The sequence below is a fragment of the Typopeltis vanoorti genome, chromosome 13, assembly GCF_054136105.1.
Source record: "Typopeltis vanoorti isolate ZY-2024b chromosome 13, IOZ_Tvanoo_1.0, whole genome shotgun sequence".
NCBI classification, from domain to species: domain Eukaryota; kingdom Metazoa; phylum Arthropoda; class Arachnida; order Uropygi; family Thelyphonidae; genus Typopeltis; species Typopeltis vanoorti.
The window spans coordinates 15,638,201-15,665,449 of record NC_143561.1 but is presented as its reverse complement, the minus strand read 5'-3'; the positions used below and the strand labels follow the sequence as shown (position 1 = coordinate 15,665,449).

The 27,249-nt window shown below is 38.2% G+C and overlaps 1 protein-coding gene across 4 annotated transcripts in view; it reads left to right on the top strand.

Annotated features, from left to right (window-relative positions):
* The window catches only part of LOC150099946 (ATP-binding cassette sub-family C member 1-like), a 684,487-nt gene that overhangs the window by 172,503 nt on the left and 484,735 nt on the right, over positions 1 to 27,249 (top strand). For all 4 annotated transcript variants that reach the window (XM_090403130.1, XM_090403131.1, XM_090403128.1 and 1 more), the window contains exon 9: positions 13,382 to 13,556. In XM_090403130.1, coding sequence (XP_090259256.1) covers positions 13,382 to 13,556 — 175 coding nt within the window. The remainder of the gene's footprint in view (positions 1 to 13,381; positions 13,557 to 27,249) is intronic.

Here is a 27,249-nt window from a genome sequence, read left to right as displayed (position 1 = left end):
TAAGAGAGATAAAGTGTCAGTTAAGGGAATATTAGTAAACAAGGAGGAGATATCAAAGCTTACTAATATGTCTGTATTATTCAAGGTTAAATTTTCTGTGAGGGCTTTAAAGTGGGTAGAGTTTTTTATATAGGAAGCTGAATTTCCGGTGAGGGGGGACAGAGAGTTGGCCAGCTGTTTAGACAGTCTGTAACAAGGTGCATTGGTGGCATTCCAATCATTCACAACTCTGCACGAAAAAAACCTTCCTCTCACTCCCCCTACTCACACCCTCTTTATACAGTTTCCAGGGATGACCTCTGGTTCTCCCCTTATCTCCCACTATTCTCTGTAGAACTTCTCCACCATTGATCTTATAACAACCCCTTACCAACTTGTAGGTCTCTATCATATCTCCCCTCTTAACAATGATTGCACAACGTAGTGATGTTTCTTGGGAACAAGTTGTCTTGTTCCCAAGAAACATCACTTAGCACAAACATCATTTGCACAGCACTAATTTTTGTATGAATTAGAACTGTCAGTTAAAACCTAGTCTGTTACCTTCATATTGCTTACCAATTGTATCCCTGAAGATGCCGATAGCAAAAATCGGTGAAACTAGTCAGATAATAAATATTACTTACTTGACTAACATTCCTAAAATGTGTTATAGTTTCTAGCCAAAGAAGTGTCATGGGAAGAACATTAAAAATAATATCAGGAAGGTGGCAAAATATTCTGAAGGCTGCTGAAAAAGCTCATTAATGGAGGAAAGAGTACTGTGGAAGAAATTAGAGATGATAAAGGTGACATGAAAACTGGAGAAAAAGATATCTTGATGTATGGAGTAATTACTTTGAAAATTGCTAAATGAAACAAGCAGTGATGACAGCACAGTGGTAAAAATCACTCAGACATGCAATCAGGAATACATATCCATATTTGATATAGAAAAAGCCATCAAAAGCCTGAAATGTAGAAAGGCAACAGGAATAGATTAAATTTAACCAGAAATGCTCAAATATAGAGGTATGAAAGTATTACAGTAGCTGCATAATTCAGAAGGCCTGGTCAAAGGAGCAGAGCTCTCACAGCACCCATCTATAAAAAGGGAAATACAACTGAATGTGAGAATTGCAGAGGTATTTCTCTAATAAGATTTATACAAGTATACTTGAGAAACAACTAAAAAAAATTGTGGAAGGGAAGCTTAGTGAAAAACAAGCTGGATTTAGGCCAAATAGAGGTTGTGAGAATCAGATTTTTACTTTAAGAGAGATAGTTGAAAAATTTTGTGAATATCTTTGCATGTGGTGATAGTAATAACAGATCAATGTCTTAAATGAAGAAATCTTCAAACTGTTCTGTATATTTGGAATTTGTTACCTACTCTGCTGTTTTAGATCTCCAACAATCAGATTTTATTTTAGCTGTCTTCTATAATGACATCTGCTGTCTGGAACTTGTATTCCACAGGTAGATATAACACTATCCAATTTTCTCCTTAATTTGCCTACAACTCCTTGAGTATTTAATGCTGAACTGAAGTTTAGCATTTCATTTTTTAGCTGCTCCTTCCTTTTCTGGAACATTATTGCCTGTATATAACATTTTATGTTTAAAGATCTTGCTGGTTTTTGTCTTCACCATGTCATGAAGTCACCGAATCATGGCTTTTGACAGGATATTTTTTCAAATGTGAAAAAATTTCAAATCTTTATCCACTATCATCCCAAGATCTCTTATTTTCTCCACCTCCGATAATATATCCTGACCAAGCATAAATTCTGCATCCCATCTTTGTTTTCCAAATTTTAAAACCTTACATTTTGCAACATGAAATGCACATCCCCATTTTCATGCCCAATCACTCAATTTATTCACGTCTTCTTGTAAGGCCACTACATCTTCTCTACTCTTCATGGGTCGTCCCAACTTTTGTATCTTTTGCATCATCTGCAAACAACTGAATATCTCCATCTAAATCTTCACCAATACCATTAAGATACAAGTTAAACAGTAATGGCCCTAAAACAGACCCCTGAGGCACATCACTATTGACTTTCCTTTTCCTGGATATCGCTCCCCCCATACACAACTTTTTGATATCTATTAGATAACCAGTCTCCAGTTCAATGCACTAATCTAATATCCAACCCCATCTGCTCTAGTTTGACTGTAAACTTATCATGCTGTTATCTATCAAAAGCCTTTGCAAAATCTGAGTATATTACTGTGTATACTTCTCCTGTGTCTAAGGTAACAGTCAGCTTATTGTAATAAGTAAGTAGATTACTAAACATGACCTCCCTTTAGCAAATCCATTTTTGTCCATCAAAGTTATACCTTTGTTGTCAACCCAACTCTGGATCCTAGTTCTCACAAGCTTCTCCAACAACTTAACCACAACACCTGACACACAGATAGGCCTATAGTTTGATGCTTGAGTTTGATCACCTCCTTTATGAAGTGACACAATCTTGCCCTCCTTCCACTTTTTAGGAACTTGACAAGCAATAAGGTAACAGAGTGCAAGACTCATATTAAAAAAATATGTCAAAGCAGGTGTCAACTCTCTGGCACATTCCTTCAGAATACGCGGTGATATATTATCAAGTCCCACAGCCTTATTTACATCTAGTTTACTCAACTCCCCAAAACACCTCTTGCTCACTTACAGTCAGTATCTCCTCCCCATCATCAACTGCTCTCAATCTCTCCATGAAGTGGATCTCAATCTCTCAATCTCTCCATCAATCTCTGGATGAATAAAGAGATTAAGCATGCAATACAGAAAAAAAAGGCATTGTGGAGACAGCATAAGAGAAGTGGAAGTAACCAATTTCATGAGGTCTACAAAGACCAGGCAAGGAGGGTGACTTGGTTAGTGAGTGTAGCTAAAGAGAGGTATGAACAGCAGTTAGCTAATGAAGCCAAAAAGAATCCTAGGGAGTTCTTTTGATATGTAGCCAGCAAAAAAAAGAATGATTATGGAAGGATGACATTGATTGGAGGAAATGGTATAAAGACAGCTGTTGCAGAATGTGTTGTGGAGATACTTAATGAGCAATTCATAAAGATCTTTCAATCTTGTGAATGTGACTTCATGGAGAGATTAAGAGCAGTTGATGATGGGGAGGAGAGACTGACTGTAAGTGAGCAAGAGGTGTTTGGGGAGTTGAGTAAACTAGATGTAAATAAGGCTGTGGGACTTGATAATATATCACCACGTATTCTGAAGGAGTGTGCCAGAGAGTTGACACCTGCCTTGACATATTTTTTTAATACGAGTCTTGCACTTGGTCAAGTTCCTAAAGAGTGGAAGGAGGGCAAGATTGTGCCACTTCATAAAGGAGGTGATCGAACTCAAGCATCAAACTATAGGCCTATCTGTGTGTCAGGTGTTGTGGTTAAGTTGTTGGAGAAGCTTGTGAGAACCAGCATCCAGAGTTGGGTTGACAACAGTGGTATGATCTTTGATGGACAGCATGGATTTGCTAAAGGTAGGGCATGTTTTAGTAATCTACTTACTTATTACAATAAAGTGACTGCTTCCTTGGACAGAGGAGAAGGATACACAGTAATATACTTGGATTTCGCAAAGGCTTTTGATAGAGTACCTCATGATAAGTTGACAGTCAAACTAGAGCAGATGGGGTTGGATATTAGATTAGTGCATTGGATTGGAGACTGGCTATCTGATAGGTATCAACAAGTTGTGTATGGGGGTGCAATATCCAGGAAAAGGAAAGTCACTAGTGGAGTGCCTCAGGGGTCTGTTTTAGGGCCATTACTATTTAACTTATATATTAATGATATTGGTGAAGATTTGGATGGAGATATTCAGTTGTTTGCAGATGATGCAAAGTTGGGACGAACCATAAAGAGTAGTGAAGATGTTGTGGCCTTGCAAGAAGACTTGAATAAATTGAGTGATTGGGCAAGCAAATGGGGATGTGAGTTCAATGTTGCAAAATGTAAAGTTTTAAAATTTGGAAAACAAAGATGGGATGCAGAATTTATGCTTGGTGAAAATATATTGTTGGAAGTAGAGGAAATAAGAGATCTGGGGCTGATAGTGGATAAGGATCTAAAATTTAGGGGACACATCGCCAAAATTGTGAAGACAACACAAAGACTTCTGGGAATGATGCGGAGGACACTGACATGTAGAAGTAGGGAGATACTTGTTCCAATGTATAAGGCTTTGATTAGGCCACACTTGGACTATTGTGCCCAGATTTGGTCACCGGGTTTTCAGAAGGATGAAGAGATGTTGGAAAGGGTCCAAAGGCGACTGACTAAGGTAGTTTCTGACCTCTGGAATGTTGAGTATGAGGAAAGATTGAAAAGATGTAATTTGCAGAGTCTCGTGGAGAGAAGGAAGAGGGGAGATATGATAGAGACCTACAAGTTGGTAAGGGGTTGTTATAGGATCAATGGTGGAGAAGTTCTACAGAGAATAGTGGGAGATCAGGGGAGAACCAGAGGTCATCCCTGGAAACTGTATAAGGAGGGTGTGAGTAAGGGAGTGAGAGGCAGGTTTTTTTCGTGCAGAGTTGTGAGTGATTGGAATGCCTTGCCTGAGAGCGTGGTGTCTGCAAGTAGTTTGAATGTGTTTAAGACACGGTATGATGAGATGTGTGTGTAAGATAAAAGGACCTCCTAGATGAGTCTTTGACTCCATGAGGTCTTGTTTAATAATAATAATAATAATAAAGTCACATTCACAAGATTGAAAGATCTTTATGAATTGCTCATCAAGTATCTCCACCTCACATTCTGCATCAGCTGCCTTTATACCATTTTCTCCAATCAATGTTATCCTTCCACAATCATTCTTTCTTTTGCTGGCTACATATCAAAAAAACTGCTTAGGATTCTTTTTTGCTTCATTAGCTAACTGCTGTTCATACCTCACTTTAGCTGCTCTCACCAACCAAGCCTTGTCTGGTCTTTGTAATTCTCATGGAATTGGTTATTTTCACTTCTCTTATGCTGCCTCCATAATGACCTTTTTATCTGTATCGCATACTTAATCTCTTTATTCTTCCATTTCACACCTACATTATTTAACTTTCTCACCCTTGGAATACATTTAGACATTGCATCTACTAGATAGTTTTTGAAAATCCCCCAAGCTGCATTTATCTCTTTTCCAGCTAAATCCTCATTCCATGCTACACCCGCAAGCTGTATCCTGAGCTCTTCATAATCACCCCGCTCCTTATAGTTCTACATATACCATTTTTTCGCAGAGGTCCTCAACTGCTGGCAACCACCCAGGTAATTACCTCATGGTCACTTTCACCAATTGATGGGTAATTTGACACCCCATTTATAATTACATCCTCTGATGAAATGATCAAATTCAAGACCTTCAATCCTCATGTTCCCTCTATTACATACTGTCTGAGATTATCCCTCAAAAACTCAAGAAACTCATTTTCTTTACTTTCAGTTGCTACCTCATCATTCCAGTCTATATTGCCATAATTAAAATCTTCCATAATGATCGATCTTTTCCTATTTGCTTGGCTAATTTGATCACACATTTCATTATCACTACCATCTACATTACCTGGTCTATGACAACATCCAACCAAGTATTTCATTCCATTCACCTCTCTCACATCATAGTGCCTCAAAACCACTGGCACTATTTCCCTCTTGCATCTCTACTTTATGTGGACATAACTCTTTCTCTATCATCAATAGCACCCCCCCCCCCTTTTCCCCCTTCTAGCCTCATGAAACACATCATACCCTTTCATCTCTATTCCTCTCAGGATGTCGTCCTCATCTAACCATGTCTCACTTATTCCAACAATTTTTGAGTAGGTGAACAAACTCAATTATCACAACCACAAACACTACAGCTCATTCCTGGATCTACAGCTAGTTCCACTGAGACCACTCATTAGATGTGATGCTCAACTGGAACCATTTCCCTTTCTGTTTATTCATTTTAGAACCCTCTTCAATTCCAACTGTTTCCTCTTGATCTCAGGTCATCCCATTCCTTTTCTGTCTACACATACTCTTAAAGCATCCACCTTTCTCATTCTGTGTACCCCTGTCCACCCTGAGCGTCCCCATTTCCCTGTTCCTTTTGCACACCCATTCTCTCATTTTCCATACTCATGCCACTCCCTCATTTATAACCACTTCTTCAATCTCTCCTGTCTTACTCTCATGCTCTTTCACATCACTTCCCACTGGATCTGATTATTTCTCTGTACTCACTTCTCTACCTTCCAGAAACAGTCTCTCCAAGCGACTTACACCAAAACCATTCAAACGCAGTTCATCTCTCTTATAGTTCACTTTGTCCTTTAAACTCATTCAACACATTAACAAACTGTACTCCTTTCTCCTCACACATTTCAGCTAACATATCATTTATAATCCTAGCTTTCTGCCTCATCTCACTACAGTCATACCTAGGCAACATGCTTACTACCCTTCCTGTCACACTATTCTCTTTTATCTGCCTAAGCTGCTCCTAATATCCATTCTGACGTGCTCTTTGTCCTCTGTCAAGTCATTCGTACCTATTAAAACCATCAACTCCTTTGCTCACTCCCTCCTCATATCCAATGCCTCGATCACCCTACTCTTTTTACCGCCTGGAAAACATTTTGTGCATCCTCTCATCCAGCACACCTTTAATAATGGAGTTGCCATACAACGCCACTCAATTGTCTTCCATTAATTCTTTCGTACCAACACGATTTGTTTTAATCATTTTCACCTGAATTTTCTTAATTTCATTCCGCATCCATTTCATCTCTTGCCTCATCCAACTGAATTCAACTTTCAAATCTCGCGTCACATTCTCTCTATCATTCAATCTTTCTAATTTCCGAACTTTTGATCCCCACTTTACATTCTCATTCATCCTTTTGAGTTTCTGTATTTTTGGTCCATGCGTCCAACTTTCATCATCATTCATTCTTTCGATTTTTCCCACTTTCGAACCTTGCTTCACACTATTTTCGGTTTCATTCATTCTTTCGATTTTTCCATCTTTCGAACCTTGCGGCACGCTATTTCCTGTTTCATTCGTTCTCTCAGTTTTGTTTCCTTCCACCACTCTTGCCTCACTTTCATCCTTTTTGCCATCCATTATGGTTTTCAAATCACCCATTTTCTTTTTTACTGGTTTTTTAACATTTTTTGCCTCTCTCTTTCATACCATCCTTCTCTTTCGAATGAGCACTCATTCTCCCCACGACATTCTCGCTACTAACAATTTCTGTCATCAAATTCATGTTAGCATTTATGAAATCCTCCTTTAGCTCACACTTCAAACCCCCCCCCTCACACACAGACACACACACACACACACACACACACACACCCTCCTTCCATCTTCCCTAAATATCCACAAATCATCTATGTAATCAAAAGAGTACATGTAGCCCACCTCGCACTTCACTGAAGTCTAAGTTAAAATCATGCAATGACAAAGCCGCTGCCATCTTTCCTCTGCTGGTTACTACTCAAAGGTCTAATAACAAGTAATTTGCAATTAAGTTTAGGCAAAATATCCCACACACTAATAAACTAGTAGCACACACCTTTTATAACAGCTCTTACTCAAACAAACACTCATATACAATTAATTATTTATAAATTATCTGAATCTGGAACTCTTCTTACTCACCTCTGCTACCAATATATACACAAATGTACATAATATGTACATAAATAATAGAAATGACTTGAAGGAAGATATTCAGTTGTTTGTTGATGATGGAAAGTTTGGTAGCACAAAAATTAATCAAGCTGATGTACAGAGCTTGCGGAATGATTTAAATAAGCTGGCAATAATGGACAAAAGATAATGGATATCAGTTCAATGTGAAAAAGTGTAAAGTTATGCATTTTGTGATTAAAAGATTACAAGCGGATAGAAGAAGGAGAGGTGATATGATTGAGACTTTTAAACTGTTGAGAGGTGGTTACAGGGTTGACACTGGGGAGTTCTTTCGCTTGGTTGATCAGCGGGAAGGAGTGATGACAAGAGGCCATCCCTGGAAGTTACGAAAGGAAACTGTGAGCAAGAGGGTAAGGAGTGGTTTCTTTGTGTGGAGGGTGGTTGAGCCGTGGAATGCATTGCCTGATGGAGTGGTGGGAGCGAGAACGGTCAGTGACTTTAAAGAGTGGTATGATAAACTTTGTGTTTCTCAGGGGGGGACCTCCCCTTGATGAGTCTTGACAGACTTTATGTCTTAGGAAGGACCTCCCTCGATGAGTCTTTTGACTCCTTGGAGGCCTGAATAATAATAATAATAATAATAATAAAAAGCTGTGTACCACATTGACAGAACTGGAGTCCAAGAGATTGACAAGGCTGAGGACTTCAGGGGTGTTAGTGGATAGAGAGGTGCAGTTCAGAAGGCATATTGCTAAGGTGTCCAAGATAGCTTATAGGATTACTTAATTATTGAAGAACACACTAACATGCAGAGATAAAGAAGTTGTTATTCCTCTTTATAAGGCATCTATATCTGGATTACTGTGCTCAAGTCTGGTCACCTGGGTTTCTTGGGGATTAGGAAGCAGTGGAGAGGAGTCAGAGGTGAGTGGCCTGTGGAATATTCCCCTAAGAGGATAGATTGCAGGTGTGTGGATTCAAGAAGTTGGTTGACAGGAGAAAACGAGGGGATATAATAGAAACATTTAAGTTACTAAAAGGTTTTTATAAGATGACTAGATTTTTTGTTTGGAGAGTGGTGAATGAATGGAATGAAATGCCTGACTCAGTTATGAGTGTTTTGTCTGTCAATGAGTTCAAGAATAAGTATGATAGATATTGTGTGGACAATTTAGATTTCCTGCAACATGTCTTCTAACTCCATGGAGATGCCTGTATAATAATAATAATAATAATAACAACAAAGATTTATATATAAGTTTTGTGACCTGGAAAAGACCTATCAGAAGGTGCCAAGAATGAAGCTCTTCAAAATGCTACAGCTACATGGTGTAAATGAGACATTATATCAAGCTATACATAGTCTCTGTTTAAGCTTTACAGTCATACTTATTCTTGAACTTTAAGTGGTAAAAGAACAAGAAGATGACCTCTTGTTCTTTTACCACTATCCCACTGCTGGAATATTTCTCCTGTATCAAGAAGGTACAGGAAGATGGTTTGATGTTAAATGAGGGAAGGAAAGTGATATTAAATCCAATATCAAAATTGGTGATGTTAATCTTAGTTCTTTACTTTATGCAGATGATGTTATAATTCTGAATAAATCCAGTACAAGTCTGCAAGATTCCCTGATTAAATCGAATAACTGTTGTAACGGGTTTGGTATGAAACTCAGCAATAAAAACAATGAAAATAGATAGAAACATTAAAACATCAACTGTATCCTGAATGGTGAACCTACAGAACAAATAAAACATTTCAACTATTTAGGCACAATATTTAGTGAAAATGATAAATTAAATATGGAAATTAGCAACAGAATTAGTAAGCTGGTATGGTAGAAATTCAGCTGAATAAATTTAAATGGAATAAGACAGATATTAGTCAAAACATTAAATTAGCTGTATACAAGCCAGTGTTCAAACCAGTTTTAACTTATGGATCTGAGAACTGGGTTAGAAATAAAACACTTCATCAAAGACTGGAGACCTCTGGTATGAGAGTTCTGAGAAAGATTAGTGGAGTGAACAGATGGCTCAATGGCAATATCATATTAAAAACGAGGATATTAGGAAAGAACTTGCCATTGTTTGCATTTAGGAATATGTTACTAGAGAAAATCTGAGGTGGTATGATCACTTAAATAGAATGAGAGGGGAAAGATTAACAGAACAAGAGTTCTTTGTTAGGTTGGCAGGAAAAAGACCCAGAGGAAGACCTAGATACAGATGGATGATACAGTAAAAAAATTCCTTAAAAGAAGACAGAAATATAATATGATAATGTTGGAGTTTTGATGGATAACAGATTAATTAGAAGGAAAATTGTTGATCAGAAGTTAAAAATAGTGTACTTTTTTCATGTAGCAAAGAACTGAATATTCCCTCTTAAATCATTCCTTGTTCTCCTTACTACACAAATTAAAGAATAGTGGCCTTAGTACAGTCTTGACGCACTCCACTTGTCACTCTCATTCTCCTAGATTCCACTCCACTCTCTGATGTCTATCAGCCACGTCATTCATGCTACCAGCTTCATATCCATTCCCATTTACTCTAACTTATGTAATTTTCCATGCAGTATTCTCTCAGATGCCTTTGCAAAGTCCAGCTGTATCATAATGTAAAGATTTCCTTTATCCAGTTCTGCTATGACTTGATTATAAAATGTGAATAAATTACTAAGGCAGTACCTTTATTTTTAAATCTCTGCTGCCCTTCTAAAGTATTGTATTCCTATCCACTCATTACTGGATTTTACTTTAACCAATTTTTCTAAAACCACCACTCCCGAGATCAAATTGGTGTGTAATTTGCTGCCTCTATCTTGGAACCCACTTTTATGTAATGGAACTGTCTTACCCTCTTTGCACTCCCTTGGAATGTTGCCATCACTGAGACATAGATTAAACAACTTTGTCAGAGGCACTGCCACTTCTCTTGCACATAGTTGTAGTACATAAGCTGACATACTATCCAATTCCACTTCTGTATTCACATTGTTTTTTTCAATATGCTGAGCACATCTAGTGTTTCTTTTTTGTGAATTCCATCCATAGAAGGTTGTTAATCTATTGCACATCAGAATTGTTACCCCTTGGTGGACTAATGGTTAGATAATCCATTTTTCTGCTCTAGAGATCAAAAGTTTTAGGCTACTTTAGGCATCCAGTAAGCAGAATTTTGTGGTGTCTCCAAATTGAGTAGCAATAATTGTCTCTTACTTAAAACTTTCACACCTAGCCATGCTGCAGTGGAATTTAAGCCTACATCTTGTTGGTTTGATAGTGGGCATGTTGTCAATTTGGTCAACAAGTTCACCTAACTGCTATTCAGAGTATATAAGCTTAGTATAAAAAAAATAAGATATGGGACCATTAGTTGCTATGATCAGTTTTTTTTAATGGATAAAAGTGAAAGAAACAAAGAAACAAACTGAATTTTGTTCATCAGTTAATCTTATGTAAAGATGTATGATGTCTCTGTAGTCAAGATTTTCATTTTTCGAACTCATACTGTAAATAGATTTACTATTTCAAAAATTTGAAGGGGTAGTAAGTCAGTCATGTTTGATGACTCTTCGGATCTGTTTATTTTCCAATTATGCAGACAAGATTTTTACATCTCACCATCTTTCCCTACTACTTAATTCTCCAAGTACACACAAGGACACTACCAGTGGTGAGCTATGGAAATTTTAACAAAGGGCTTGCATCGTCGAGCAAAAAAAAAAAGCCGTATTTCACACAAAAACTTATTAATACAGCTTGTGTACAAATGCCAATCAAAAAGTATGAGGGGACAATCAACCTGTAAAGGCTATCATTTTTAAACAAATATTTCATGATCTAAACATGAAATATTTGCACACAATCATCTGTGTTAATTTATGTTACATAAGAAAAACATTTTTTAACTATCAAAATATAATAAGAATAAAATCTTTTATAATTGCACATATGCAATAGTCCGCATTTTTTATAAACAAAATAAATTTGTTTTGTTTGCGATAGAAATTTTTATGATAAACAATATATAAATAATAAATATTATGTAAACACAATAATATTGAAATACGTTATAATTCCTTTTGTTTTTATTCTTCAAGTGATAATCAATGGTACCAATCAAGAGGCATTATTTTATAGTCCTATTTATTTATATGTGATTAGCAAAAGTGAATTCTTATTTGTAAAATGGTAGTAACAGTAACTATAATATTTTATTTAATAAAATCACTTGGTTAGGTTACCGTATGAGTTTGTTGCTTAATATATTTCAAAAAATTATGTTTTTTTTGAAAAAATAAAAAAGTAAACAATAAGAACAAGGGACTCACAAATTTGAGAAAAATTTAACAAATGGCTCTGGCGAGCCCCTGCAAGCACTTATAGCTCACCACTGGACACTACTACCATCAAAGCTATCTTATCTACTGCCCATCAGGATAGCACAGCAACAGTTTTTTTTTTTTTTTTTTGTCTGTAAGCTATGTGTACATGTTCTTATGGCTGATTTGCCTGTATGTGGGATGAAAAACACAACTTTTCAAGAGAAAAACACCCTGCTACTTCCACATGAGATCAGCTAACTCACCTTCAATTGAAAAATTCCATATAAAGATTCTTCTCATTGCTCTGAGAATTGAATGCAGGACTTTTCCAATTGAAGGGCACAGTGTTCCACTGTTCTTCAAATTATGCTATGAAGTCACTAATATGAGTGAAAAAAAATATTGGTATTATTATTATCATCATGACATCAAGAAGTGTCTTAATGGAAGCTGCTTATCACCTCATACATAGCTCATCATACCATGTCTTATTCACTGTTTCTTCCATACTCTCAGACAATGCACTCTGCTCAGCAACCATTTCTTATGCAAAAAAAACACTGTGCTTCATGCCTGCTTGCATCCTCCTTATACAACTTCTAGGGATGACCTCTTCCTCAATCCACATCTCCCTCCACACAAGAAAAATCTGTTCTACATTAATCTTGTACAGGCATACAGAATAAATTTAAGAAATTTAGAATAAAACAATTAAAATGATCATCTTATGATAAGCATTGGACATACAGCTCTCATGTAAGAAATATCTTCAAAATACCATTATTTTTTTTTTTTTTGTAAAAACATGATTTACTTTATAAGCTCAAGAATTAATAACATTGTAAAAGAAATTTGAATCATTTCACACACTTTTCACTTGAATAAAGAAATAAATTTTCAGTCTTCAACATACGAAAATACAATCTTTTCTAGTAAAACTTGACTGAATGTCAGAATAAAAGTTTATTATTATTATTATTATTATTATTAGGCTATCCCTTTACAATTACTGAAAACTTCCTAAGTCAAACAAATTATTTTTTATCCATCGATGTTTTCTTAGCTGCATCCCTGCTGAATAATGTAATGGAGTTGTGTCCTCTTGTGATGAGTCCTTGGATTCTTTGCAGGTGCCACATAATAATAATAATAATATTCAAAAGACATAGTTTTATATCTTTGTTAAATAATTGAAAAGTAATGGTTGAAGATAAGAGTTAAGAATATTTAGTTGAAATAAAATTGCAAAACAAAAAAGCTTACAGTAACAGTATTATATTTAATTTTCTATATCATCCTTGTAACAATGATTCTTTTTTTTTACTTAATATCGATATATATTTTTATATGGTGAAATGGTTTAAGTTAATCGAATGGTTTCCTGTTATGTATTATATTTAGTCGAATGTTGGATTTTGTCCAAGGTGATGAGATCTACTGGCATGGCTTTGTCTATGTTGCTGCGTTCTTTGCTAGCTCATTGTTTACTGGTTTCTTTTATACACAACATCAATCCATCATGCAAGATGCATCTATTCAGGTCAGATCAGCACTGATTTCTGCTGTATATAGAAAGGTTAGTGTGTATGTATGTGTTTTGATTAATTTTTCTGTTGAAGTATTATTATTAAGGTGTTTCTATAATGAAGTCAAAAGAACAGCATTAAGTTTGGTAGGAAAGACTAGGTTTAAGTCCCGTTTGGTACTCATAAACATTTATAAGAGCTTTTTTAGCTGAAGGTGAGTTAGTTGTTAAAGTTTCTGAGTTTTCTTTCTTTATCAGAAACTGCATTTTCTCCTTACCTTCTAAAGAATACATGCAACTGAAAAACATTGTAGACTATTAGCTTGCTGCCAACTATGATCCTAGTACACTATTCCACTTAATGGAAGATTATCATCATTTGATTCTTAATGAAATTATGACTTGTTGTAGAAAGTCCACTCTAGTTATGAATTGTCATATCTTCCTTTAATTTTATTTAATGTGGCATTCAATTCACAACCTCTGGCAGTGCAATGTTTTGTCCTATTGGCCTCAATCTCACACCAGATTAACTCAAAAGAACTGCCATCCCCAATTGACTCCTAATCTTGTGGGCTACAATTCATTTGCTATCATCAGCAGTAATACCCCATCCCCTCTTTTGTTCACTATATCCTCCCTGAAAATAATAAATCTATCACATTCTATCCCTGTGACTATGTCATCTGCTGTTCGCCCAGTCTCACTAATGCCTGTAATGTTTGGCGAGGTTGCATTAACCAACTCCAGAAACCTCTTTACTCTTATTCCTGATGCTTCTAGCATTAGTCTATAGAAACAGTAGCTTCCCCTTGGGCTCCCAACTGCCATATGATATTGCTGCCTGAGAAACTAGATTTCACATTTTTTTTCATTCACACACACGTCTGCATCCACCATAATTGCTTTAGTTTTCCTGACTTTGTGCTTCCATACTCTCAGTGAATACAACTCTGACTCCAGACACCTAACTCTGAATCCATTTAAGTACATTTCATCCACCAAACTCAGGCCATGGGTCCACAAACTCTACATCATTCTTTCTGCACAACCTGCATATTGATTCATTAGCTATTATCACTCTACTTCTTAGTTTTCCTTTATCATAGAATGTCAGTGGACTCACAAACTTCATCTAGTTGTTCTTTTTCCTTCTGACAACTGTTTGACATCCTCCTTCATACAATATTTTTCAGCTCGTAGATCATTGGTTCCAGCCAAGAGAGAGGTGCGAGGATGGAGAGGTAAATGAGAGACCGGTGCAAGACATAAGTAGAGAGGAAGTGGTTTGGGTACTGAGAAAAATGAAGAATGGAAAGGCTGTGGGAGCAGACCAGATACCTGGGGAAGTGTGGAAAAGTTTGGGCAGTGAGGGCATGGATATGTTATGGGATCTGATGTGTAAAATAGCCCAACAGGAAAAGATACCAGAGGAATGAGGAAAAGTATTCTCGTCCCAATCTACAAAGGAAGAGGAGATGTTCAAGACTGTGGCAACTATAGAGGAATCAAGCTGATGTCACACACATTAAAAATATGGGAAAGAGTAATTGAAGCAAGGTTACGGCAGGAAACGAAAATTGGTGAGGAGCAGTTTGGATTTATGCCAGGAAGAGGGACAACAGATGCAATATTTGCGCTAAGGCAATTGATGGAGAAATATAGAGAGATGCAAGTGGATCTGCACATGGTGTTTATAGACCTGGAAAAAGCATACGACAGAGTGGCCAGGCAGGAGGTATGGAGGTGTATGAGGAAGAAGGGGGTGTCGGAGAAGTATGTGAGGTTGGTGAAGGAGATGTATGAGGGAACAGAAACTCAGGTCAGGTCTAGTGTCGGCATGACAGAAGGGTTCCCTATTGTCGTAGGGCTACACCAAGGGTCAGCTCTGAGCCCCTACCTCTTTGACCTGGTCATGGATGTACTAGTGGAGGATGTCAAGAAGGAGGCACCATGGAGCATGCTGTTTGCTGATGACATCATTGTTCTATGCGAATCATCCCGAGAGAAGCTTGAAAATACCCTGGAAGAGTGGAGAAAGGCATTGGAGAAGAGTGGCATGAGAATTAACCAGGTGAAGACTGAATATATGTCAACGGAGAGTGACGAGGATATCGTCATACGACTCCAGGGTGAAAGGCTAATTTCAGGGAAGAAATTCAAGTACCTTGGGTTGGTTGTTGAGAGGAATTGTGACCTGGATGAGGAAATACAGTACCGAATAACATGTGGTTGGATGAATTGGAGGAAGATGAGCGGGGTCCTGTGCGACAAGAGAGTGAGTTGTAAGAGGAAAGGAAAGCTCTATAAGATAGTGGTGAGGCCCGCAATGCTCCATGGTGCGGAGATGTGGCCTATAACCAAGGCACAGGAGAGGAAGATGGAGGTAGCGGAGATGCGGATGTTGAGATGGATGAGTGGTGTGACAAAGAAGGACAGGATAAGGAATGACTACATCAGAGGGACGGTTAAGGTGGGACCAATTGGCAAGAAGATACAAGAAAGTAGGCTGAGGTGGTTTGGACATGTTGAGAGGAAGGGTGAGGAGTATGTTGGTAAACGAGTGGAGTATATGGAGTTGGAGGGAAGGAGGAAAAGAGGCAGGCCCAAGCTCAGGTGGAGGGATAAGATGACAGAGGATCTTAGGGAGAAAGGATGGAGTCCGAAGGATGCTCTGGACCGGAGAACTTGGAAGAGGAAGGTTAAAGATTGGTGCACCGACCCCGTTTAACATGGGATAAGGCAGAGTGAAAGAAGAAGAAGAAGATCATTGGTTCCAGCCAAAACAATCAATTCTTTCACCCTCTCTTCTGCATTTTGACAGCATTACTAATATTACTAATTTTTGCACCAGGATAACAAGATTTTGTAGCATTTCATGAAGACTCCCCTTATCATAGAATTGCTGTAAATAATTATTTTCTTATGGTCATATCTCAATTAGTCTTTACAATTTTCATTTTTGACTTCAGGCCTCTTTCGTTTTTCTGTTTTCAGTTTGACTGATCTGTTGCCATTTCTGCAGCCTTTCAATCTCATTCTTTATCCTGTGAATAACTACATGGAAGCACAACATTTTTTTATTCAGGTCTTCTAAGTTCTCCTGAACATCCACCACCAAGCTTTCAGTATTTAACAATATTCACATTTTCCAGTGTTGTATCATTGCTCTCTACTTGACTTTCATGAAACTTGTTCTCTTTATTATTATTATTAACATTTGATCCAACTGTGCTTTAAACTCATTCAATGTGTACACCTACAACACACTCAAGCAATGCATTTTACTCACCAACCATTCTCCATGCAAAGAACCTACTGCTCACTCCTCTGCTCACACCCTTTTTATGCAGTTTCCACAGATGGCCTCCTGTTCTACCCTCCCCTCTCCCATTCTATGAAAATTCTCTTCCATGTTGACTTGATAACAACCCCTGACTAGCTTATATGCCTCAATCAATACCCCTCTTCCTCCTATTCATGAGGCACTGCAACTTACATTCTCTCGATCTGTCCTTGTATTGCACATTCCAAAGACCACTGACAACCTTTGTGAATCTTCTCTCGATCCTTTCCAACACATCCTCTTTACCATGAAAACTTGGTGACCAAATCTGTGCACAGTAATCCATGAGGCCTGATCAAGGCCTTATAAGGATTACTGTGCATATTAAGTCAAACCCATCCCAATATCATTAACATACATATTGAATAACAATGGCCCTAAAAACTGACCTCTGTGGCACCCCACTAGTGACCTTTCTCTTTCAGGATACTGCCCCCCACTAGTGACCTATCTCTTTCAGGATACTGCACCCCATATACAACTTTCTGATACCTGTCCGACAGCCAGTCACTGATCCAACTCAGAAGTCTGTTATCCAATCCCATCTGTATCAGTTTAATTAAGAGCTTGTTGTGTGGCAGTCTATCAGAAGCTTTTGCAAAATCCAAGTACACCACTGTATATGCATCTCCTGTGTCCAAGGTATTTGTCACCTCGTTATAGTACATAAACTAGTTAATGAAACACGATCTTCCCTTAACAAACCCATGCTTATAACCACAGAGAATACCTGTTATTAACCAATTTCTATTCACCAATCTCTCCAGTATCGTCACCACAACTCCTGATATGCAGATTGACCTATAATTTGAAGCTACAGCCTTATCACCATCTTTATGCAGTGGAACAATTTTACTCTCCTTCTACTCTCTTGGAACCTGTGCCGTTGTAAGACTTTTATTAAACAGGCATGCCAATGCTACTATCAATTCCCTTAAGATGTGTGGCGATATATCATCAAAACCTATTGCCTTATTGACAGCAAGGTTATTTATTTCCTCAAGTACCGCCTACTCACTCACAATTAAGCCATCTCCTCCTATGTCCTCTACACTTAATTTTCTCATGTTTCCATCCTGATCAGAATGAAACACCGTTACAAAATGATCACTGAATACCTCAACAATGTCTTCTTCAGCAGTTACTATTCTACCACTTTCATCCATTAACTTCATCTTAACATTCTTGTTTCTACTTGCCACATATCTAAAAGATTTTAAGAGTGGGGGGTAAGTAATAGAGCACTGAGTAATGAAACTGGGAGAGTCATGCTGAATAGCGTAGAAATTGAGTCCATAAGTGACGCTTGTGTGGACTTGAATGAAGTTAAGAGTGGTAAGATATATGGTGATACTATGATTAAGGGTGTGAATATTGGTATGCATAAGGAGTGCTTGGCAAGTGGGACAATAGAAAGAGTGGCTTTAGCAATAAAGAGAGGGCATGAAGCAGACAAGATGATAGTTATGGTGGGTACAAATGACCCGAGTGGTGGTATAAATCGTGTAGGAAAAGATTTAAGAACATTGTTAGATATTGTGAAGAGGAAAATTGTCAATGGGAGGATAGTGTGTGTTGCTGCCTCATTTTGACAATTACGAGTTAAATAGACGAGCGATGATAATGAATGATATGATTGCAAGAATGTGCAAAAAAAGTGGTCTGGAATTTGTTGATGTCTGGAGTGTGTTTCAAGGAAAAAGACAGTTGTATGCTAGAGATGGGCTGCATTTGAACATGGAAAGACATAAGCGATTGAAGAAGTTACTGTTTTCTGAACAAGCTGAAGTAATTGAGCAGGGAAACTAATATTGAAAGGGTTGAATGTAAGCGAGAGAAACTTTAGCAGTGATTGTATATTTATTGATCCTTATTCGCAGAATAAATTGCAGAAGAGAGGGGATAAAAATCGGCATGAGACTACTGAAATTAGTGACTTGCATATCAGTTCTAAAGCCGGTACAAAAACTAGAGGGAATCTGCAATTTTTGTATACCAATGCAAGAAGCATTCAAAATAAGAGAGAAGAATTTTTGGCATTAGTCAGTACAATTTCACCAAAAGTTGTAGGCATTAGTGAAACTTGGCTGTCAGCAGAATATGTGGTCACTGGAATTAAATGTGACGGGTACAGTATTTTCAGGGAGGATAGAGAAGATAGAACAAGAGGAGGAGTACTGTTGATGATAGCTGATGTGTTGCAGCCAAAGAAATTAGTATATCGAGATGATAGACATGTGAATGAGAGTTCATTTGAGGCGGTCTGGTGTGAAATAGTGACCAATGCAACCAAATATACAGTTGGATGATGCTATATGCAAGGAGGTACTGGGGGGGGGGGGAATACTGAATTCATGCATCAGCAAATTAGTGCAATGAGTGCAGGTTTAGTGATTATTATGAGGGATTTTAATTATGGTGATATTAATTGGAAGGAGGAAATATCTCATAACAAAAAGGAAATGGAGTTCATACATCTTCTACGAGATAATTACTTGAAACAGCACGTAACTGAAGGGACACGTGGTGTTAGAGTGTTGGACCTGGTTAGTGGTTCAGAGGATATATGCATAAGTAAGGTGTCCTTGTTACCTCCAATTGGTGAAAGTGATCATGTGGTATTGACTTGGGAGGTTGGAAAATCTGTGGATATTGGAACCTCCCAAGGTATTGGGAGGTCGCAAAATTCGGAGTGAGTTTGCAGCCATCCCATGGCAGAACATATTGCAGGGAAAAGATGTTAGCAGTGCATGGGATACAATCAGTGGGTATCTGAGGAAAGCAATATCAGATTGTGTCCCCATGGTCAGGAAGACAAACTAGGCAGGCATTTGATGGATGAGCAGTAGTATCAAGCTTGATCTGCAAAAAAAGAAAATGTTATGGAGAATGTACGAGGAGAAATGCAATCAGTACAACGCTCAAGCTAGGAAGGTTACCAGCATAGTAAGAAAAGCTAAATCTGATTATGAGAAGACCTTAGCCAATGAGATCAAGGGTAATCCCAAAGAGTTCTTCCGCTATGTGACAAGTAAAAGGAAGAATGACTTTGGAAGGATAACTTTAGTGTGTGCTGATAGTATTGAGGTGACAAAATCAGATGTAATACTCGAGTGATCACTTTTCAAAAGTCTATCACCCAAGTGAGGATATCTGTACCTGTTGCAACAACTAATGTGAAAATTGAAGCTAAGAAATCAGAGATATTTAATATATTGCAAAATTTAAATGAAAACACTGCTGTAGGTTTAGATGGAATATCAGCTCGGGTGTTGCGTGAATGTGCAAAGGAATTGTCAACCTCTCTTACTTGGATATTTAACTTAAGTTTGAACTCTGGTATGGTCCCTAGGGAGTGGAAGTTAGGCAAAGTGATTCGTTTGCATAAGGATGGCTCTAAAGCCGCAGTAGTTAATTACAGACCAATCACCATCTCAGGAGTAGTGGTAAAACTATTGGAAAAGTTGGTTAAAGACAAAATTCAAGACTGGGTGGATCAGGATATGATACTCTATAGAGGCCAACATGGTTTTGTTAAAGGTAGATCCTGCCTTAGCAATCTATTAACTTTTCATAATAGAATGACATCTGAGTTGGACAAAGGAACTGGCTACAAAGTGGTACTTCTGAATTTTGCTAAGGCTTTTCACAGGATACCCCATGGAACATTGCTATGCAAATTGGAGCAGATGGGAATGGATACTAAATTGGTGATGTGGATAGGAGAATGGCTCAGGGAGAGATACCAGAAGGTGGTGTATGGAGGAGCCAAGTCCAGAATGAGGTAGGTAACCAGTGGTGTGCCTCAGGGCTCTGTGCTTGGGCCATTGTTGTTTAATTTGTATATAAATGATATAGAAAATGGCTCAAAGGGAGATATTCAGTTGTTTGCTGATGATAGATTTGGAACATACTGGGGTTCGAGTTCGAGGTTATATCGTAGTGTGTAGTGTTCGTGCAAGCTCCTGATAAGATAAATTTTATTTTCAGTTATCGTTGATAAAATTACTTAATATTGCGTAGTTTTGTTTGCCTTGCGTAATTTAGTACATCTGTTTGTGTGTTTTTGGTGTGTTATAACTTATTATTTGATAAAACACGTTGTAATAATTATGGCACCTGTACGAAGGAACATGGCGGCCAGTAATGATGGTTCGCCATCTTTATCAAAGAACGGTAGTATAAAAGAAATGAGTCAGTGTACTAGCTGTGAAATGTACGCTTTGCGGAGTGCGGTCGGAGTGTGGATAGATGATAATAAAGCATTGAATGTCTGTAGGAAATGTAGGGAGAATGAGGAATTGAAGTGTATTTCGGATCATGAGTGTGATACTTTTGTCAAACTTCAGAATGAAGAAAATAGCGATGTGACAAGAAACGGCAAGGTTGTACGTGAGAATTATGAGAGTGTGAATGTAAAAAGTGTGAATGATAGTATTAATGGTTTCTCAGAGAATAAAAAAGATGAGATAGATGCATTGAGTGAGATCGCGTTGTTGAATGGTGCGATAGAAAGGGCAAAACAGCAGCTAGAGTGCATGAACAAAAGTCGACTGAATGAACCAACCAATAATAAAAGGTATGACAGGAAAAATAGGCGTATGAATGTGAACATGAACAAAATGAAGGACAGAGTGCTGTATGGAGACTCGATAGTACGAGGTGTGTTAGTAGAGGATTTGACAAAATCGTACCAACCTGGTGCGACCATAAAGGATGTAACTGAGTCTATTAGAGAGCAAAAGGAAAGGGTGAAAGAAATGATTGTTGTGGCAGGTACGAATGATTTGAAAGGAGATAAAATGGAAATGATAGAAGACCTGAATGAATTGTTTGAGGTAGCAAAAGAAAAGAGTGAGAGAGTTAGAATGATTAGTCTTTTGCCACGGTATGACAGTGAAATGTTTAAAAGGAGGGCCATAATTGCGAATGACTTTATGCGTGGGTTATGTATGACGAGTGGTGTGGAATTTGTGGACGTGTGGAGTGAGTTTGATGGGCGAAAGGATCTATATAAGATGGATGGCTTGCATTTGAATGGTTACGGTGTAAGAAGACTTGAGAAAGTGTTGCTGAATGTAGTGGATGTTCAAATTCAGGGAAACTAGATTTGTTAGGGGGATGGAGTACATATACAGTCCTTAGGGAGGCAGTTGAATGTAAGAATGAATATAATATGCTAGAGCAAATAAGGACAACAAACCAGAGTGGGATAGTTAATATAAGGCATCAAGGTAGGGCTGGGGCAAATGGGGGTCTTAAATTCATGTACACTAATACTAGGAATATTAGGAACAAGAAGGAAGAGTTTTTGGCCATGGTTGGCACTTCCAGACCACAGATTATTGGTATTAGTGAAACATGGCTGACTGTAGATGATATAGCTAGTGGGATTGAATGTGATGGGTATAGTGTGTTCAGGAATGACAGAGGGAATAAAATGGGGGAGGAGTATTGTTGATGATAGCTGATGAGCTACAGCCAAGGAGAATAGAAGTTGTATTGCAGGATAGAGAAAAGAGCACATTTGAGGCCATTTGGTGTGAGATTGTGGCTAGCAGAACTAAATATACAATTGGGTGCTGCTATAGACCAGGTGATGGAAAAGATGGTGGTGACAGTATGCACAAGCAACTAGAAGAAATGAGTGGAAGGAGGGTGATTATTATAGGAGATTTCAACTATGGTCGCATTGATTGGAGTGAGGAGAGGACACGTGGGAGGAAGGAATTGGATTTTATGCGGTTATTAAGGGATAACTATCTGCGACAGCATGTAATGGAAAATACTAGGGTTCAGAGAGTGCTTGACCTAGTAATTACATCTGAGGATTTGGCTGTAACAAATATGACCACATTGCCACCAATCGGTGAGAGTGATCATAGGGTCTTGACTTGGGAGGTGGCTAAAGGTGTAGAATTTTCAATTAAGACAGGGTACATGTGGAATTATCGGGCTAGAAAGTATGACAAGCTTAGGAGTTTGATTGGCTCAGTGCCATGGCATACAACTGCAAGGACTAGAAGTTGATAGTGCATGGGAGGTAGTTAAGAAGTGCTTGCATGAAGCAATGGCTGACTGTATACCTAGAGTCCGAATAATAAATCAAGTAGGGGTTAAATGGATGAATAACACCATTAAGCTTGAGCTGCAAAAAAAGAAACAACTATGGAGGGAATTTAAGGAGAAAGGTGACCGGCAGGCACATGAACGGTATAAAGCGCAGGCCAGAAGGGTGACGAGTGTGGTAAGAAAAGCAAAAAAGGATTACGAAAGAACATTGGCCATGCAGGCTAAAGAGAATCCTAAACAGTTTTTTAGATATGTAGCAAGTAAAAGGAAAAATGTACATGGCAGAATGATTTTAAAGAATGCCGATGGTAGGGAGGTAACTGAATCAGTTGAGATAACTGAGTTACTGAGTGAGCACTTTGCAAGAATATATCATCCAGGTGGTGACATTGCAGAAACGAATAAACCAGTAGATTATACGGGAATTGTGGTGAATGAAGTGGAGGTGAGTAGTCTATTGCATAACCTCAATGTCAATACATCTGTGGGATTGGATGGTATACCAGCTCGTTTAGTACGAGAAGCAGCTAAAGAATTGTCAGTATCCTTGACCATTTTGTTTAATTTGAGTCTCGGGTCTGGGTTAGTCCTCAGCGGGTGGAAGGAGGGGAAAATAGTTCCACTGCATAAAGGTGGTTCCAAGACTGCTGTTGTAAATTACCGACCGATTAGCATATCAGGAATCATTGTCAAGGTCTTTGAGAAATTAGTCAAGAAAAGAATACAGGATTGGATAGATGAAAATGGGATATTGTATGGGGGACAACATGGTTTTGTGAAGGGTAGATCATGCCCCTGTAACTTGCTTACGTTTTATAACACAGTGACGGCTGAACTGGATAGGGGTAATGGGTTTACAGTGATACTACTGGACCTTGCCAAGGCCTTTGCCAGGATACCACATGGAACCCTAATCAGTAAACTGGAGCAGATGGGGATAGATATAGGGTTGGTAAGATGGATAGGAGGGTGGTTGAAGGAGAGATACCAGAGAGTGGTTTATTCAGGAGTGGAGTCAAAAAGACGTCTTGTGACTAGTGGAGTGCCGCAGGGCTCTGTTCTTGGACCACTGCTTTTCAATTTTTTCATCAATGATATTGGAAAGGATTTGAGAGGAAGTGTTCACTTGTTTGCTGATGATGCAAAGTTGGGTAGAGCAATTGTGAGTGCACAGGATGTCAAAATTTTACAGGATGATTTGGATAGTTTGGAGAACTGGGCTAGGAAAAATGGATGTCAGTTTAATGTGGCAAAGTGTAAGGTTATGCACTTTGGGGTGAAAAGAATAGCAGCAGTATATCGCATTGGTGGAACCGTACTCCAGGAGATTGATGAGGCCAGGGATTTGGGAGTGCTGATGGATAGGGAGTTGAAGTTTAGGGGGCACATTGCAAAAGTGACTAAAACAGCTCACCAAATCACTTGTCTTATGAAAAATACTTTAACATGCAGAGACAAACAAGTTGTTGTTCCTCTGTATCGAGCCCTCATAAGACCCCATCTGGACTTCTGTGCCCAGTTATGGGCACCAGGGTTTCTTCATGATGGGGAGGAAGTGGAGAGGGTCCAGAGACGAGTGACCAAGATGATAGCAGGTCTGTGGAATGAACCTTATGAGAATAGGTTGAAGATTTGTGGGTTGCAGAAATTGGACGATAGGCGAAGGAGGGGTGATATGATTGAGACATTCAAATTACTGAAGGGTTTCTATAAGATTGATCCAGAAGATATTTTTGAAAATATGACTGGTGGTGGAGGACTAGGGGCCATGCATGGAAGCTGGGCAAGAGTGTGGTTAGCAAGGGTGTTAGAGCTAGGTTTTTTACTTGGAGAGTGGTGAATGAGTGGAATAAGCTTCCAGAGTCTGTTGTGGGTGCTACGACCGTGAATGAGTTCAAGGCAAGATATGATAGATACTGTGTGAATGTTGAATAGTTGTTCCAGACATGATGTTAGGGCCTCCCTCGACGAGTCTGTCGACTCCTTGGAGTTTCCCGGAACAATAATAATAATGATGCAAAGTTGGGTAGCTCAATAAAAAATGAAGCTGATGTTGAAAGTTTGCAGGATGATTTAAATAAGCTGGTAGAATGGGCAAAAGGTAATGGATGTCAGTTCAATGTGGAAAAGTGTAAAGTCGTGAATTTTGGGATTGAAAGATTATCAGCTGTGTACTACATTGATGGAACAGTACTCCAAGAGATTGATGAGGTTAGGGACGTAGGGGTGTTGGTAGATAGGGAGACGAAGTTCAGAGGGCACATTGCTAAGGTGTCCAAGATTGTACATAGGATTACTTGGATGTTGAGGAATACACTGACATCCAGAGATAAAGAGGTTATTATTCCTCGTTATAAAGTGTTGATACTTCCACATTTGGATTACTGTGCTCAGGTCTGCTCAACTGGATTCCTTGGAGATGAGGAGGCTGTGGAGAGGGTTCAGAGAAGAGTGACTAAGTTGGTGCGTGATGTAAAAAATCAATCTACATTGATAGATTGAGAGCTTGTGGGTTGCAGAGGTTGGTTGATAGGTGGAGAAGACGGGATATGATAGAAACATTTAAATTACTGAAGGGTTTTTATAGGATTGATGCAGGGGAAATTTTTCAGCTGTGTGATAGTGATGGAAGAACAAGAGGTCATCCCTGGAAATTAAAGAAGAGTGTGGTCAACAGGAGTGCGAGAACAAGGTTTTTTGCCTGGAGGGTGGTGAATGAGTGGAATTCATTGCCTGAATTAGTTGTGAGCTCTTCGTCTGTAAATGAATTCAAGAAGATATATGACAGAAATTGTTTTTCTAGTTTGGGTCTCCCGCGATGATTCTATGGACTCCATGGAGATACCCGTAATAATAATAATAATGATAATTTTTCTTTGCATGATTTGCCAATTTCTGCTCATACTCTGTGTTTGATTTCCTTACTAACTGAGTCATTCTCCTTGCTTTCTTATACTCTTGATGTGACTGATTATTACTATTATTCATCTTGTACTTCCTCTAAAGTACCTTCTTTTTCCAGATTTCATGCTTAAGCTTCACATTCATCCATCTTACACCTACCTTATTCAGTCTTTTGGACTTTGGAATACATTCACACATTGATGCTGTTATGTATTTCTTTGTCAGCTTCCATGCAGCATTTATTTCCTTGCTGCTCAACTCCTCATATCATGTTATAGCTCTGAGCTGTCTCCAAAGCTTGTCATAATCACTAGCCTTATAATTCCACATATATCCTTTCCTCACAGAAGTCTGCATATGACTAGCCACAACACAGGTGATTACTTCATGATCACTTTCACCAACAGGAGGAAAGTATGAAACCCTGTCTCACAATTACAGCCTCTAATGAAATGATCAGATTTAGAACTGTCGATCCTTGCATGCCCTTCTTTACATGCTGCCTGAGATAGTTATCTTTCAAGAACTCAAGAAATTCATTTTCCTTATTCCCAATGTATACCACCATAATTAAAATCATCCATAATAATTACCCTTTCTTTGTTTACTAATCCAAGTTGTTTATACATTTCTTCATCACCACTCTCCTCATTCTCAGGCCTATAGCAACATTCAACTAAAATGTCTTCCTCTCAACCTCCACGTTACACCACACTGCCTCATAACCATTGCCACTATTTCCCCCTTTCACATCTGCCTTATGTGGACTTAATTTCCCTGCTATCATCAGCACTCCCTTCCCTTCTTGCCTTTTCTAGTCTCCCAAAAAATACTGTATTCTTCCATTTCTGTATTCTCATATTCACTTTCTAAGCATTTATTATACACCCCCTCACCAGTTTTGCTCCCCCTTCTACAAATCTTTCAACTTTTGCATGAGTACACTCACAAATTTTATACTGCATAAAATCACTCAAATTTAGCTCACCAAGAAATACATCTTAGCTGCCATAGGTGCCATACCACCAATATATCTACATCTAATATAAGGAAATATAACATTTTACTTCTGTTTAAATAACTTGGTCTATCTCACACTTTCATATAACAATAAACACAATAAATTCACTCAGTATTATTAGTAAAAATTTGAATAAAATTACTTATCTTTCTGCAGCATTATGAATCAGTGACATTCGTCAGATGATATCCCATTTCTCATGCTTGTAAATTTAAAGCTCTGCTTTGTAATTTCTTACTCTACAGAGTAAGAATTACATTAGATTATACATGTTGAGTTATTGGACTCTGTGGAGACTATGTTGTTATAATAGTTTTGGTCATTTTAGCTTAGCTGCTTTGTATTATTGGGCTTCTTTGTTGCAGAACATAGAATTCCATTTTTTTTTATATTGTTATTGC